This window comes from Electrophorus electricus, chromosome 5, assembly GCF_041902795.1.
Source record: "Electrophorus electricus isolate QZ-2024a chromosome 5, ASM4190279v1, whole genome shotgun sequence".
Taxonomy (NCBI): Eukaryota; Metazoa; Chordata; class Actinopteri; order Gymnotiformes; family Gymnotidae; genus Electrophorus; species Electrophorus electricus.
In genome coordinates this window covers 23,873,916-23,891,244 of record NC_137501.1, presented here as the reverse complement: position 1 = coordinate 23,891,244, position 17,329 = coordinate 23,873,916, and the positions used below count along the sequence as shown (strand labels likewise).

At 37.9% G+C, this 17,329-nt stretch overlaps 1 protein-coding gene across 5 annotated transcripts; it reads left to right on the top strand.

Moving 5' to 3' along the window:
- Positions 1–4,995: 4,995 nt before the first annotated feature.
- On the top strand, positions 4,996–17,219 carry LOC113585403 (uncharacterized). Of its 5 annotated transcripts, none has more exons than XM_081714468.1 (37): positions 4,996–5,112; positions 5,271–5,327; positions 5,881–5,940; positions 6,037–6,081; positions 6,266–6,313; positions 6,570–7,379; positions 7,512–7,574; positions 7,682–7,825; positions 7,921–7,980; positions 8,058–8,117; positions 8,337–8,372; positions 8,526–8,588; positions 8,676–8,726; positions 8,839–8,898; positions 8,992–9,042; positions 9,127–9,204; positions 9,298–9,348; positions 9,441–9,503; positions 9,824–9,919; positions 10,015–10,062; positions 10,438–10,497; positions 11,012–11,110; positions 11,196–11,246; positions 12,336–12,386; positions 12,479–12,538; positions 12,656–12,730; positions 12,819–12,869; positions 12,953–13,051; positions 13,146–13,199; positions 13,331–13,426; positions 13,525–13,575; positions 13,662–13,739; positions 14,079–14,171; positions 14,574–14,613; positions 14,711–14,765; positions 15,146–15,479; positions 15,879–16,013. In XM_081714468.1, exons 1-37 carry the CDS (start codon positions 5,071–5,073, stop codon positions 15,933–15,935), a joined length of 3,390 nt encoding a protein of 1,129 aa, XP_081570594.1. In that variant the 5' UTR covers positions 4,996–5,070; the 3' UTR covers positions 15,936–16,013. The 5 variants fall into 5 exon arrangements, with proteins under 5 accessions (XP_081570594.1, XP_081570592.1, XP_081570590.1 ...); XM_081714464.1 differs by having other exon boundaries at positions 5,005–5,112; positions 16,004–17,219; XM_081714466.1 differs by lacking the exon at positions 13,662–13,739 and having other exon boundaries at positions 5,004–5,112; positions 16,004–17,219.
- The last annotated feature ends 110 nt before the right edge of the window (positions 17,220–17,329 follow it).

The following is a 17,329-nucleotide window of genomic DNA, read 5'->3' as shown; positions in this document are numbered from 1 at the left end:
CCTTTGACCTGAGAAGGCCAGCCCCTCTTATTTGTTATGAACTGGTCAGCTGTTGGGTTCAGCTACTACCAGTCTTTCCCTGACCTCAGGCAGGACCTCAAGCACCGGGACACCTCTGGTGCTTCTCCATCTACAAGAGCCAAAGCTGCACCTGCAACCACAGCCTCACCTGTTACTGGCTCAAGTACAGCATCAAGCAACCAGATGGTGGGAAGTGACATAAGCAAACCAGCAACTTCATGTGGCACCAGTCTGACCCCACTGAATGCTCAAACTACTATGGTATCAATAACCTCCAACTAAGTGATCTCAAGCAGTTTAGCATTGTCCGCAAGCAATAGGGCCATGGATATAGCAATTATTGCTAACACCAATGGTGCAGGAGACTGTAGTTCCAGATTTTCTGGCAGTGTGGCTACAGCTGAACTACACCAGTTATCTCTGAATGCATTTTAAAGTGTAAACAACTGCTCTATAAAAGGTATAAATGGTTTAGTGAGTGTGAATTCACTCCCAGTTAATTAGAGAGACCTTTTGAAACATAAACATATTTTGTAAATTTAATTTTAAATAGTAGAATTTGGCTTGTAACTCCATAAAAGTATATTGTAAGTATGATGTGTGTTTTTGATAATAAACATTAAATCATCTAAATGATATAAGCTAGTTTTGCAGAAGTAATTATTCTAGCTATCCTTGCTTGTTATGTGCGGACATGGTTCCTCTCTACACCAGAAGTCACAGGCAAGCTACATTTTAGTAATAAATATCAAACTTTGTACATGTATCAGTGAATTATGGTCAATCGCTTTGCATTATTTCCTCAAATTAGTGTGTGCACATGTCTATATGTTTATGCATTAATTAAGTTTTACAAGATTAGAATAGTTAATATGGGAAATACTAAGTTTAGAGCAAAACCTTAATATTTGCAAATGTCCAAAACATGGGAGAACATCAACCACAGATTGGCTCAAAAGAGAGAAGTGTAGGCATGTTTATGGGTCTAACACCTCCATATGTGAGGATGATCACACTGCAGGTGGATGTGGAACTACCTCAAGTGTGAGTTGTACTACTAAAATTCAGCATTCATGAACTTGATGGTTCCTGGCTGAATAACCCATCTCTTAGAACCTGAAGAGAGAATTAGTAAAGACTTCAATCCAATGAACAAGAAAGTTCCCTCCATGAGAGAACTGAGGCAGCCAGTGTAGTGTGTGAAGAGATCCACCCATCCTATAAATACTACAGCAGTACTGTCACGGTTGGCCCCTCCTAGCATCCCTGTCTCCCTTGTTTCCCTGTCTCATGTCATTGGTTCATTTTTTCCATTATTGTTCTAGTACTTGTTTTGATTGTATCACCTGTTCATTGTTAGTCCTCATTACCCTGTGTATTTAAACCCCATGTTTTTCCTCTTTAGTTGGTTTGTCTCTGTTAATTCATGCCTTGTTGGTGTAGACGCACTGCATAGTTGGTTGTGCTAGACTCTGTTTTCACATGTGACTGTCATTTTGGACATAGCCTTTTCCTTTCTCTGTTATTGTGTGCTTTTTGTCTCATTTGCTACGTATTCCTGGTCTCTCCATGTTGGCTCACTGATCCTGGACGTTCTGATGACTCTGATTATGGATTTGCCCTTAATAAAGCTCTCTCTTTTAAGCATATGCGTCTGCCATGTGATTGCTCCACATTACAAGTACAATAAAGAGGAACTGAGTGGCTCAGCTGAAATGGCTTCCAGAAGACTACTGACATCTTAGCAGTGTGTGATGAAACCAAGACTTCACCTGTATAGTGAACAAACCAAACAAGCTCCACCTAGTGCACTATCAGGCAGACATAGGCAGTGAAGTGCCTATCTGTTTAAGGCCCTCCTGGGCAAAAAGGCAGGCAGCAGAGGATGAGAGATGGCAGTGTGTGTAGTCAATTAGCCTCATGCAGGAACATTTTCTCTTAAATCACTCATATTTTTTTGCAAAGGTAGCACCATGTCAGATTCATCAAGCGTACTCTTGTAAGTGACCTCTGGGTAAACAGCTCGATTCAAAGAATAGGCATGTCCACAAGAACTATGAATTAAGATATCTAACATCACAATTATTCACATTTTATCTTACCCACAAAAATAATGACAATGAAAAAATGGTAGATTTAGCCCCATTATATGATTTGAAGTAGAACTGTATTTCCTGTTGCAAAGAAGTGTACTGTACAAGTGGTCCTTCTACACTCACTAATAAAATAAAGATCATTATTAGGTCATTGGGTAATTATGTATCTAGTCATTTTAAAAGCAATTACAACCTTGCACATGCAGTATTTTACCTCTTAAATAAAACACTCTTGTATTTTCACTTTTGTTTAGGTCTATGCCACAATATGTCAAAAATACCTGGCAGGTTTTGTTTTTTTAGGGTTTTTTTTTTTACCTTTATTGATGTAAACACTTCATTTGTGTCTGAAAACACCAGAAATTCATGCCAGCAAGTTTCCACTTTTATTAAATAAATAAACTTATTCTTTAACTTGGTAGTAAGCATCATTCTCTGGTAAATAATAGAAAACTATACTGTAAACTTTGAAAAACTCCCAGATATTTGTTCCTCAGCCTAAGAAATATCAAATGAATCATAACATATCCATGGTCAGACTACTCTATATAAAATGTTTTAACTTTTCCCATCATTATGAACTAAAGTCAAGGATTAATGCTTGAAATAGAAAGCTGGATCGAACCTAAAAAACAGTTAGCTTTAAAGCCTCTAATTTCAAGTGTTAAATAATAATAATTATTATTATAATTATATATATATATATATATCAAAACAATCTCTCACTGAATAGGTCTTGACCATGGACCAACTAATAAAGCACTGCAAAACCTGCCTGATCAGAACTGTGTGGGTATGTCAGCTTAGCAGTGGAATCTCCATGGTAACATAAGCATAATGACAAGTCACCAAATCCAGGTCTTGCTGACATTGTATTCCCCCCACCCTTCTTCATATTTGGGATTAAAGGTGATTGTTATTGCTTTGTAGTGTTCCCTTTTCCCTAAACATATATTTGTTAAAATGGTAGCAATGTTTCAGCAGAGCTGTGAAATGTTTAGGTGGTCTTTAGCAAACCTGGGTTAAAGAACAAGCTTGTGTTGATTACTAACATTTATAATTATAATTAATCTTTACTTGGTTACATGTATACGCAACCACATGATGCATGTCTCACATTTATATTCTGTAAGTATACGTGATGGAAAAAAAAAATCACAAATTGAATGAAAAATTGTGGTTAATTATATTTCTGGATTTTACATTTATATTTTATGTTAGTTTGTCCGAAGGGGTATGCTTCTAGTTCTTCTTCTTTAATCTGCTAGAAATTATTTTCAGGTGAATCTAATTTATAATTTGATTTAACAGATGGGTTTAGTGTAATTATACTCAATATGGTGTGGTGTAAAGCTAATAAAAACATATTTAATAACAGACAAGAAACAAAATACAGAAACTGTTTCTCTGAGAATTATACCATGGATTCGGCTTCAGAGTAATTCAGTTGTCTTTTTTTTTTTATCTCTGGGCCTTTAGGAAGTCCTTGGACTCATTACTTGATTGGGTGGTAGGCGTGCCCTCTCCATCTTCAGGGTTAAGCCCTGGACTGAATTGATCAGTTCAGTTCCAAATGTTGTGCAGCTTGTTTGGTTTGTTCATCTTGTTCTGGCTGATATAGATCTGACTATGATTCCAGTGGGTGTGTGTATGTATGTATGTACAAATAAAAACAACTTTACAAATGGGATGTAGATTTAAAGATGACAATTTACAACAAAATACTTGGAATAAGGAACTGAACTGTCCAAAAAGGAGGAGTTGCTCTCGTGCTGCAGGTGATTAATGTCTTCTTCACCATCTTCAAGAAGGATAGGTGTGTGCCATCAGGCGAAGAGCAAGAACTACAAGTCTGCTCTGCAAGCCCATAAGAGAGTGCTAAGCCTGGAATTTGTGGTGATGGACGCAAGCCTCTGCCAAACACTTTCAGTGGTTTTTTTAAAACTACATATCAACAGAAATAAAAGGTTTTCCATTCCCAAAGTACACTGCGTAAGTGGGGGGGTTCAGATAAAGTAAAATATTATATTTATATTGGTTTTGGAACATATGACAGGGATACAGATATTAAATGCATCTTTTTTCCTGCACTATTCACTGCGACCATCTGTACATAGTAAAGCTCTGGCAACTCAGAATAGTGATCTTTTGTATCGCTTTGCTAGTTACCCAACTCTAATCTATTCTAACCAATCCCTTTTGCTGGCTGAATGACGTCCTCAAGATACCTTCCCCTAGACAAATTCACTTGGGCAAACGTGAATCATAATTTTAAGAACATATCTAACTCACCTTCAGAGCATGGCTTTTAATTTACAACTACTTGTTTATTTTTAATCTACTTTTTGACATATTTGAACTCTCTGAAATCTTAAATATGTATAAATTTTAATTGCAGGCTCTTGTCAATTTTATTCATTTATTTGAATGTTTCAACTTGTGTAAAAGTAGGTTATTATAACTAGATCGCTAACGCATTCAAATCAGTAAAAGTAAGTAAACTCCAATACTGAAGTAAACATCTTTCATATAAACACAGCAAATGAAACATTTTAATATTTATGGTATGTAAAGCCAAATGACTCCTTGAATAATTATGTTGGTTAATAAAACTATGACTCAGCAAAATAGGCTGATTACTCGCAGATGACAAACCATTTATAAAAGCGTGAACTATATACACGCTAATAGCAACATACTCTTCATGAAACGTTAATTACATTGAGCCTTACACCTCAGTCAGGTTATACATTAAGCTAAATAATTGCTATTAAACCTGACTCAATTAGTGCACACGGTCTGGGCAGCGGCGTGAGAGAATTTCTTTGTGTCATGCTGACGCTTTATCGAAGCTGTGCAGGTAAGCTCAACTGGACAAACAAGTTCACATATTTTCATTCAAATAAGGTATACTAACGAGTTTGGTAAGTGGACTGTGTACGACTTGCACCTGATGTCGGATTATTTTCAAGACAGTGTACGCAGGGAAAACATGGTAAGCAAAATTCTAAAATTCGATTAAATTCTGCTCCACTTAAAACGCAACAGCACTAAACTACACAAACAGCGCATTGACCGTAGCTTCTTTGAAAAAGTTAACCGTGTGTGATACTGAAACAATATATAAGGTGTAGTGTAATAAAAATATTTTAGGAGGCGCATAAGGTGAATGTTGCCGGTCAAAATGAAGTTGCATGGGAGCGAATAAAGGTGAGTAAATGATGTCCCAAAACCAACAGAGCATCTTACAGTAATACCATTTTAGCATCACGTTGTGTCTAACTAAAAGATAGCTCTTGCTTATTTCACCCATCTTCCTCACATCGTCAGTGAATTATTTTTTTTATTATTATTGTTTATTTATTTATTTTTTTTAATCTTTAATGGGCGATTGTGAAATTTCATAACTTTTTGTTTTGCTCGTTTTCTAGGCCTACCTTAAATTTTAAGACCGTGTCCTTCTAAAGCTAACTTACAAATCCGGTCTTTATCTATAGCCCTTAGGGACATATTCAACAGGCACATGCCATTACCTATTTACTTGTGTAGTCATTGATTTTCTTGCGGACCTCAAAATCCAGCAACTCCTCAATGGCTGGCTCGTAATCTAAACAGATTAATAAATTCATTGTAACAGTTTCTAGAAAACACTGTTTTCCCTGCATTAGAGGAATGTTGATGTGAACTAGGAAGCAGATTTAATCTTGCGCATGGAAGTGTATCAGATCATAACTCTTGTGTTTTTTGTTCCTGGTTTTATTAGGAAGATAACTTTTCTGATTTTGTCTGGGGCCCAGAAACGTCTGGTAGCAAGTTTGCACAGGTATGCTTGTACTATTGGCATTCTACATGTAGGCATTGGCTTTTAATCTATAATCATAATTGGCTAAATACTACATCATTTTGCTTCTGTAAGCAGAATGGTGATCAGGACCCAGTTAACCCATTTCTGCTATCACCTCAGGTAAGGCTGCTTCACCTGTCATTTTTGCAGACTAGATTGGACAGCAGTGTTAATGGAATAATATGACTCCTTTTATACATGTGTATGTGCCAACCTAAATGTTTTTTTTTTTCTGTGTATGATAATTTACAGAAAGAATTTTATATTTTGCAAAATTAACATTACTTAAATTTCTATTTGGTAGAATGGAGCTACAAGCAAACAATGGAATCCTTTCTACTCTTCCCCAGAGGTAACCATATTGTGCTTGTTTATTTTAGACAGTCAGTTTAAAATCACAGGTATTAAATAACACCCATAGTTGCTGATTGTCATAAATGAGGAATGAAGTCTGACTGTTACCATCAGGACAAAGTAAATGGACTCATTCACAGCGCAACAACTGTAAACCCTTTTTCCACTCAAAGCAAAATAAGCTATGAGGTTCTGATGATCTTTTGTATATTTAAGTGCAGAATTTGTTGGACAATTTCTATTTTTACTTGTAGGATTCCAAAACAAGCACTGTTGATGAAGAAAACAAGCTGCCGAGTGCAAAGTATTTAAGCGGTCAACAAAGTAATGGCTGCTTATGGGCTTCATCCGTTACTACACATGAGCCACTGAAAGCTGATTTTTCTCCTATTCTTGCAAAGAATGTTTGGGCTGTCTTTCCATCTTCTGTAAACCAGGAAGTAAAATCCCAGCAAATGACATCTCCCAATCACATGTCTGACATATTGCAAGTCACACCTACTTCTTCAGAACGCCTTCATACTACATCAACCAAACAGAACGCAGATGTTTTTCAACCTTACAATGCCAAAGAGGAAAGCAGCATCTCGCAGAGCATGGCAGCCATTGAGAACACGGAAAATACCGAATTATCCAATGAAAAGGATTATCTCTTGGAATATACACTGTCCAATCAAAAAAACAATTTCCAATCCACAGCACCTCATACCACAGTGTCTAGTTGGCAGCCTGATGTTTCTCAGGACACTTGTTTTGTCCCCCCTATCGTAACCACTGACTTATTTCAAACTCCAGATAGTTTCACAGACACTGCATCTGTGTCTAGTGACCTCTTTCAAAGCCCTTTGAGCAGTGTAGAAAATGGGATACTCCAAAGTACTCCATTATTTCAGACCCCAGCGACTATGCCAAGAGAGATTAAATCATTTGATCCATTGTCTGATGACTCTGCTGTGAAGACCCAAGAAAGCCACTTCAATGTCCATGCAACACCGGGAACTGGAACACTCCAAGAATCTCCTGCAGTTACACCACGTCCAAATACCTTAGCAGATGGAGGGCTGGTAAGAACACCTTTTATTGGATTCTCTACTGGTTTGGTAGACATTCACTTTCTATTGTACAGCTGAAGATTTTAAAATAATATTAACAAAGGATTACATATAAAGGATTACATATAAGACTCAATTTTTCAGATGTTCAGCAGACATGCACTGAAACCAGTTCCAAGGATTAAAGTTTATAAGAGTCCTAATCAGGTGAGTATAGGGTTTGGAGAAGCCTGGCTGTTTTTGTTTTTTGTTTTAAATTGTTTAATTGCAGTATGTTTATGCATTGTCAACTGCTTTTCCTTTTCTTTTTTAAGGCCATGTACCCTCACACACTATCCACAACTCCTATAGTCTCTCCTATAGTTGTACAGCTCCCTGAAACAGCCACACCAGCTCCTGTAGCATCCACACTGACTCCACCCACTCCTGTCCCACGTAGCAAAACCAATATTCAGATGGTTTGAAAATATTTATTTACATTTCTTTCTCTTTAAATAAAAAATAAATTTCTATTACTTATGGGCATATTTTTGTAAAATGTTTTGGTTCAAAGGGCCCCACACAAGCTGTGGAAAATATGCAAGTCTATGAGGACATTCTATTCATCGGTCAGGTATGTGAGTGTGTGTAAATTTGATTCTGGAGGCATATAGCTTTGTTGGCTGTCTCTTAACTGTGTGTGCTATACAGGAAATGTGTGTGGAGGACTGGCCAGAGGACAGCCCTGAGCTTTCTCCCGAATGGAAGCCTGTATGTAATGGGCTATATTTTTCCACTTTAGTACATGCACCTTCTTGTTAATCTGAGAAACCATTTCCAGTACTTTGTTCACTTCATTATTGGCTTGGGCTGGTCAAGAACCAAAATGGGTTCCTACCAGTACAACTGAGCACATATTAAAAGCCATTGTATTAAAAATCGTTATTTTTGTTTTCTTCTGTATACCATATTTTGTTTTTTTTTAATCAGGCTGGAAAACTTAAGCTGAGGAGAGAATCCTTGAGGGTAAATCACTAACATGACGACTTGTTTTTTTTTTTTTTTGACAAATTAGGGTGAACTGATGTTTACAGGTACTTTTGGCTTTGTTCATTTTTCATCATTTCTTGTGTCTTCATTATAGAAAGCAAAACACTGTTCACTTCATGTTTTCCTTAGATATCCACAGCAGAATCTGAGGGAGCCCTAACAAACTCTCTTGGAAGGAAAAGCAGTAAATTAGTATGCCTCTCAACTGTTTATCTGTATATCTTTTGTAGTAATATAGGTGGATTAATATATAATGCTGTGCCTTTCCTTCTCTTTTAGAAACTAGGCAAGAAATTGCGGTCATCTGTCCTGTCTAGAAGAGGATCAAAGGTAAAGGTATCAGTCAAATGTACTCATGTTCACCTAGATTTCATTTAAATGGAAAGTCGCACCATTTTATGATAGGGCATAAAAGCCATTATATGATGTTCCTGGATTTCAGAATAAACCTGGAGGTGACCTGAAACTTTCACAGACTGATGGGCTCAGCGAAGAACCTAGGGTACATGCACTGTTCCTGCTTATTTTTGTTGCATGTATTTCACCTTCTGTCTCTGACTCTTTTTGTGATTTTTCTGACCGTTTTATGGGATAGGGAGGAACTACCGACAGTATCTATGGAAGTCCTTTGTCTTGGGAAACAAAGGTAGAAATATTGACTTGCAGAATCAATAACTGACTAACACTTTAGATGGATTTTGGTTGTCTGATCATTCATTTTTGCTCATAGTTGCATGATAGCACAGTGGATGATGTTTTTTCATCTGATCAAGATGAACAGAGTACAGCAATGGACAAATCGAAGAAGGTTTTACTCACTAAAACCAATGCATTCTTTTTTTTCTTTTTTAAACAATTTGCATATGAATGTGTGGAATAATAATGTTCTTATTCTCAACAGAAGAAAAAAAACAAACTTTTAGTTCCTCATTTACATTACAGAATGTCGAAGGTAATTTTGTTAAATTGCCCATAAATACATCAAAAACACACTTTAACATTGGGAAAAGAGCCTTTGCATAATTCTGTCTCTTATTCAACCAGACAAAGATGCATGAAGGCTTTGAAAATGGAACGGGCCATCAAACTCCTGTGCAAATCTCCAAGGTTTGCACTGTTATCAATATGTAGTTCAGAAAGAAGCTGGACAATGGGTGTAAAATCCTTTACATTAAACTGTTTGGTAGCTGGGTTGGACTGCTTGATGACTACTACTACCAAGCATCATTAAGTGAAAGACTATAGCCAAGTGTCTGAATACAGGATGTTTGCATAATCAGTATTTGCAGTTTAAAAATGTGGCCTAAAAATGTACATTGGCTCAATATTGCTTAAGTTCTGACCTAGTTCACAGTTCTTTTGGTAAGAACATTTTTGGTCAGGGAAAAATGAATCTCTTGCATCATTGGTGGCTCTGTGTTCTGTAGGAAGATCTACTGGAGGAAAGAGGATCTGTGCTACAGAGTGGAGGCAATATGTGGAAGGGCAAGGAGAACTTGCAGGAGAGGAAAGATTGCAGACCAGTATGCTGCTTTTTTTTGTTTGTTTTGTTTTTGTTTTATTGCCATATATAATTGTTGTATCCTTTTGAATACTATGCAAGATTCTTGTTTAACAGAAGGAGCCACTGAAAATGAAACCCTCTGTGCCTCCCCAACTACCAAAGGTAGGTTAAGTTGTGTGCTAAATGTGGAAAAATATTATAAATGGAACTCCTTTCCATTGTTGTGGAAACAAAAAATCAGTTGTTCAAAATTGAGACAATGCCTAGAATTCATTTTTCATAGCTAATGTGTTTGCCACCTTTTACCACCCACTATCTTTCTCTCTGGTGAGCTTTCTAAACCCAGCCACCTCCTTGTCTATCATGTTCTCCATCACTCCTTCACTCTTAATCCAGGGATTAGTTCTTGGAGTTCTTTCTTCATATACTTTTTGCAATTAATGCTTTGCCCTGTCAAAAATCAGTATTGTTTTATTTAGTATTAGATGAATAAGCTACACCTTGGATGATTTCATGTAATGCTCATTGTTTCTGTAGGATACTTTTGAAGATGACCTGACGAAGACTAAAAAACTCCAGTTTTTAGATAAATCAAAGGTATGTTCCCATTAGACCCTTCAGTATTTAGGTTTTTGCATGTATATAGCGGTAATGGGCTTTTGTTAGTTTAATATTGCTTAACATGTTATCCATAGCATATCTCTGAATATATTTACAATATGGTTACTGGTTACTTTGCTTATTTACCACAATACCACTTTGCATGTCTATAGTTTGCTTTCAAAGAACTTACCAGAGTGCATTTTGTATTATTTTTCCTTCCCCCAGTGTTCTTTTCCTAATGAGGAAGAGGGTGTGACAGGGTTCACCCCCTCATGGGGGACTTGGCCCTTTTAACTCCCACTCTCCCAACCCCTGTTTGCACTTGTGTGGCATGTTGTCTGTTGCACTGTTGTTTTTATGTTGCACCATGGTCCTGGAGGAACATTTTGTCTCATTTTTGTTGTGTACTTGTATATAGCTGAAATGACAACCTCTTGAACTTGAACCATTCTTAAGTGTTAATTGGAAAACCAGTGTACTTGATTTTTGGTATGCTTTTACTGTGCAGGCAGTTTACCCGGATGAGATGTTCACTCAGAAAAGTGCTAAAAACTCCATGCTCTTGTACAATGGTGACAAACCAAAAGAAATGCAGGACTGTCGACCAGTAAGTCTGTCATTTAACCTGTCAATATGCTGTTTTCCTTTTTGTAACCTGTGATTTTTAAGAAGGAATTTTTGTGGTTTTACAGAAGAGACCAGTTAAACTGAAAGTTGCTCGTTTATCTTGGAAAGGATCAAAGGTAATGCCTCACTAGCTTTTGTTTCTGGTTGTGTGAACACTTGACCTCTTCTTTAGCTTCTTACCATATTTAAAAGCAATTACATTTTTCTATACTACCACCAAGGTCCCTTATTTGAAAATGGGGAGGCTTCCTGAACAATTTAGATATTCTACCAATCAGTCAATTAACTGATTTAAAACATTTCAAACTATGCCTTCTGTCAGATTTTCTGTGTTACACCAGGACAAAAATAAAAGTATGCTTAAGGCCTGCTGAATGGGGCTGCCATAAATCATTTAAATCTGATTGGGGGGGTAAAACATTTGACATTCAAAATGAAAAAGTGAATACTTTTTATATATATATATATATATATATATATATATATATATATATAATTTTTTTTAATCAATTTCGATCACAACTGTAGACGGTTTCAAACTCCCAGGAAGGAAGGTTGAACAGGGAGTTGGACATCTCTTATTGACTAGCTACACAACATATAATAGGATTTGGTGGGTTCAGTAACCAGAAGGGATGAAGCAGCGGCAGCTACTAAGACTTATGCATGACTATATAGGTCCTTGCTTATCTCCACATAATCTGTATAATCATATTGCTGAAAGTGGGTACCTTTCTCCCCCCCCTTATGAGTTATTTATATAATCTTTCACAAATGTGAATCATGTTGGACAGCTAATGCTATTTTTATTTTAAAAAAGATTTTTATTAATGTGTTAAACAGCTGATAGTGATGCTCTGAGGGTTGGGCTCATTGTGATGACTGACAGCATGGAAGTTAAATAATTTGACATATCACCAACACTGATTGATTAAATGACTTTTTAGGCTTGTATGTCTAATAAAACAAATTAAAAACCAATCTGACAGAATTATAGTTGTGAAATGGCTAGTATTTGTACAGAAGTCTGTATTTAGACTAGATTCCCACATGTGGATTGTGCATCTGCCTTGTTAAAATGGCATTTTCGTATCTAAACCAGAATGATCTTCAGGAAAGTATATTTAGGTACATCAGAATTACTGAAAAGTGTCTAGTGAAGTAGTGGATTTTTACAGCAACTGAATTTGTGTATGTCTTCGTAGGGCACAATGGTGAAAACCGATTCTGAAAAGAATTGGTCCTTGGACACCCTGGTACTTAATGAATTCTCAAATGTCATGTTTCCGGTTTTCTTTACAATATAGTGTATTTATTCTGGCATTTAGTAAGTTTCCGTTCCTCGTAGGGTTCTTCTCTTAATGAGGAAGAGGGAGCAGCAGAATACACCCCCTCATGGAAGTTAAAGGTGTGATTTTTGTTGTGCATGGTTCTCTTCCCCCCCCCCTCCCCCCCTTGCAAATTTTGTTTGGTAACTGATCTGAATGCCAATGCCCTAATTGCATGTTTTTGTTTTAATGCTCAGCACGAGGCGTTCTGTAATGACAACCTCACTTCTCTAGACAAAGGTGAACAAACAAAAGAAATGGACAGTCAATCTGTAAGTGTTATGGTATTAACTTCTCAATGTGATGTTTCCATCTTTTGAATCCACTCTTTAAGAAGGTAATTCTGCCTTAATTTTGCAGAAGAAACCTATTAAGATGAGAGTTCCTCGTTTGCCTCGTAAAGGATCAAAGGTAATATCTTGTGTATGTATACATGTTTGTGTGGGAAATCTGTCCAAGTGAGAATTGTTTCCTATAAAACCACTTGTCTTCAGAGCACACTGGATGAAGAATTCCAACAGAAAGGTGCAGATCTCTTTAAAGCCAGAGACCTGAAGACCTCTGAATTTAATATGTACAAGGACTATAGTGAGGTATTTAACCTAACTGTTTCTCCTCTGCTTTGATCAGATGTCCATATTATGTTCATGTACATGATTCCAAATCATGTATTCCATTTTCTTGCAGCTGAAGAAGCCACCTATCTTGAGAGTTCCTTTGCAAACATACAGTGATTCAAAGGTTGTATCTATATTTTATCGTTTTCATGCTTTCATGTGTATCTTATTTTGTTTATCTTTTTATGAAAGTTATTTTTGGACTGGAGATCTGACACACAATTCCATATGCTTGCTTTCTTTTGTGACATTTAGGGGCTTGAAGATGCAGGAACTCCAGCGAAAGGAGCGGAACTGTTTAAAGCAGGAAACTGTGATGACACTTGGACTTTGACAGAAGAGTACACTCTGGTGTTTGCATAACTCCATCTTCGATTTCCATCTTGATGCGTTGTCCATCTGTGTTTATCTGGACAAGTTAACAAAAATGTTTTGCACTTTGTGTTTAGGATACACAGCCCCAGAAGTTAAAATCACAAAGGCCGAGTAGAGAGTCAAAGGTAATGGTGCTGTCTCCAGACTTTGTTTCAGTGCCAATAAGGCCAGTGTTCACTTTTTAATTCAATATATACAATTGTCCCTCAAGGCTAAAGACCAATACTTTCCTGAAGACCTTGATCCTACAGGTGCTACGTCCAGTGACTACCTTTCAGAGGCAGCTAAGGTATCCATGCACAATTTTAAAAGTGTAGATTAGTTTGAGAGCAGATGTAATTTGCAAGTGGTATTACAGCACAGTAATTGTTTACCAAGGAGGGGGGTTTCTTGAGTCATATGAGTTAGCCAAGTCAACAATGCGTTTTGGCTTACTGCTGTGCTTAAACCAGTTCCGCAAGCTCGGTACTGAGCCTATACCCACCTTGTGAGAAAAGCAGACACACTTTCCCTACTGATTTCTAACTGGGATCAAGAGGCAGTTTTGTGCTGCCCAATTTCACTGTGAATATGACGGAACAAAAACATTGCATTTTTTTTTTTCTTTCTTTGCCCCCCTCCCCCTCAGGCTGAGTGGAGGTCCTCCCAGATGGATGTGAGGCGATCAAGAGACCCAGAGGATGAGCAGCAGTTGGAGGCAGTGGAAGAAGAGGAGGAAGGAGTCAGTCTTTTCCCACCATTTGAAAACCATAATGGTTACATACTGATTATACAACACACAGGCAGCCTGCATAAACCCTAAAGGCAGAACAATTCTATCTTATTGAAACAATTAAACTTCAGTGAAGATACAGAATTAGTCAGGTGCAAGAGATGTTTGGAATTTAGAAGTCAACTTTTCTTTAATGATTTAACTCAAAACACCAAAATACTTATTGACCTGGTCAGAAGTATGGTCCCTAGAATTGTAAAAGCCTTTTTTTTTAAGGACAAATTATTTTTAATAGCCTGGCAATGTCATGTGATGCCATGCCAAGCTATTGCTGGTCTTTTATAAAGTTCTGATGTATGCAGTATATCCATGTCCAGTATGTGGTGTTATTTACTGGGCTCATATTTGCAGGACACTGACAGTCTGATGGAGTGGTGGAACACAGTAGAATGTGAGTACTCAGATCTTTCATCCATAGACCCTTCCAATAATGCATACAGGCAGGGGGAAAAAAAATTTCACAATTTATTTATTTTTTTTACTCCCAGTGTGGGATGAGGTACCATCAGATGAGGAGATCAGCCTTAAAGAGGATGAAACTAAGTAGGTGGTGGTTTGATTTTTGAAATTCAGGTTGTTGGTGTGTTTGTTTTTTTAAATCAGGCACGAGCAAAAACGGTGGCAATCTGCAGGCAAGATTACCCTATTGTCACAGTGGTAGATTACATTTTTAATCTGGATTTGCCACACGTACATTGAGCTGGGTGGTGTCGATTTCTCTAGTATGGTGCTTGTAGTCATTTTGGATGCCAAAACACCGTATGCCTTTACTAAAATGGTGCATTGTTCATATTTTTTTTTCCAAAACTTATTCTATAAATGTAGTACCATATTTTTTTAAAGGCTGCATGGTTGTACAGTGTTATTACCAATCGTGTGTGTGTGTGTGTGTGTGTGTGTGTGTGTGTGTGTGTGTGTGCCAGATCCTTCACTGAGATTGCTGGGAAGGTCCACCGTGGGCTCCGTGTGTTCTACAAGAGTTTCACCGAGCAAGCCGAAGTACTCTACCAGCACGTGCTTTTCCTGTATGCCATTGCTGACGACCTTAGCAGCTTCCACCGGCGGGCTAGGATTGCGAACATCACTGGTGGCACCACGACAGCGGTGGGCGGTGTGGCGGCCATTGCCGGGCTCGCGTTGGCACCCGTCACTTTCGGGGCATCTCTCATTGTGTCGGCCGTCGGGCTTGGAGTAGCTACAGCGGGCGGGATCGCAGCAGCTTCAGCAGCCATTTCAGACAATGTTCACGACATGAGCGTAAGCTACTGCCCTTCGGTTCCTTTATGAGAGAACCTACTAAGCTTTTAGGCAGAGATGTAGTGAGTAATAAATTGAAAGGAACGGTTCACCAGAGTTTGAGGACTTTTTTTTTTCTTTACTAAATAAAGGAGGTTCACCCAAAATCACTCTTCGATGTTTTCTAGATGTATCTAACAGACTTTTGTATTGATATATGCAGTTTCAAGATATGGTTTGTCTTTTTCACCACCAAAGAGTTGGGCGAACCTAACTTATAGGTAAAGGCATAAAAAACTATTAAACTCGGCATTACAGAATGATTTTTGATGTAAAAATTGTCCTGATCATGATTTTCTAACTTGCTATCATTTATTTTAGCTAAGGATGTTTAATGTACTTCTTATTTTTCCATCACAGGAGTGTCATGGGAGGAAACCAATTTGTTTTACTCGAAAGATAACGATCTTTCTTTAACGGAATAATCAAATGGGGGTGAAACTAAGCATTGAGTTTTTGACCTCATCTTTCACCCTTTGCACCAGGACCGCAAAAAGATCGAACTCCTCGTGCAGGACTACGAGACTCGTCTGACGGACCTGCAGCGCTGCCTGCATTTCGTGGCCGAGGGAATCCGCCGCCTATGCTGCCACCCGCTGCTTCGCCGCAACAACTACTACACCGGAGATTGGGAGGTGCGGCGAGCACTGCAGACCGTCAGCCTGGTCACCGAGCCGGTGGAGCGGGCTGAGGAGATAGTCAATAGCGCGATAGTGGCCCTGAATAACGAGTGCAAAGGCATGGATAAGTACTTCACGAAGGACTCGCGCGAGCTAAAGAAGGGCTGCAAGAAGGAGTTGACTGCGCGAGTGCAAATGCTAGCCAAGCAGCTGCACGACGGCTTGGTGGCGCTCAATTCCATAAGGGAGCAGCTGCTGGATGCTACGGGAAACATTTAGAACTGCCTTGTGGACTTGGCTTGTGCTTGGATTTTGAAGGCATGCCAGAAGAGTATACAGCCGAACCAGCAATGGGTCAAATTTAAAGGTTATGGAGTGTTTTGCGTGAGAACTGTTTAAGACTGGCCACTACAAAGCTTGCAGAAAGGTATGACTGGTAACCATGATGTCTCCTCTGAAGATTTAATCAGTATGGAAAACAGAAAATTTTGTATACAAATAATTTTGACTTTTCTCAACTGCACAGTCGCACACCAGATGATTGGCATAACTTTCATATGCACAGTAATGTTTAACCCTTCACTTTTGTTGCTGTTTAACATGCCACATTTATCTTGTATGGATTCTCTTGCAGGTCACTCATTTTGAATAATTACTTCCACGGGAAAATTGTACAGTCGATAATTGATTTTAATATTGTATTATCTTGCTTCTTATCTGTGAATTGAATAGCAGCTGGCATCAAACCACGGACTGGAACACAAAGTAGTTTGAGTAGGAATCTTAAGTTATTTGTAGGTTTATGGCCAATGTGCTGTTCAATTAGCATATATTGTAACTAGAATGCACAAAGCAATGCTGCCAACTCTCAGATGCTATTTTAATCTTCTTACACAATTCTAATATATTGTCAGAAAGCTTTTGAAGTTGCCTTGCATCCATTGGTTATCTACTTGCTTTGTGAAGTTTTCATTTTTTGCATGTGTAAACTGTGTATCCGGTATAATTTTATTTCAGAAATGTTCTGTGCAATACCTGTATTTGTAAGTGTAAGTATTATATAGGAAATAAAGTTATACAATAGAAATATCAAGCATTTAAAGAGATTTTCTGATGCATTTATCTTCTTGGCCTTTGACTAATACTGAACTGTTACTCCCATCTGGATCACTGTACATAATCCGGTCAAAC

What these genes read in the sequence shown, in the direction of transcription:
- LOC113585403 (XM_081714464.1), top strand. Translation starts at nt 5,071, where the DNA reads ATGTCGGATTATTTTCAAGACAGTGTACGCAGGGAAAACATG. An exon ending in GTGTACGCAGGGAAAACATG is followed by an intron (nt 5,113 to 5,270) that starts GTAAGCAAAATT and finishes AAAATATTTTAG; the next exon opens with GAGGCGCATAAGGTGAATGT. An exon ending in CTTTGTCTTGGGAAACAAAG is followed by an intron (nt 9,043 to 9,126) that starts GTAGAAATATTG and finishes TTTTGCTCATAG; the next exon opens with TTGCATGATAGCACAGTGGA.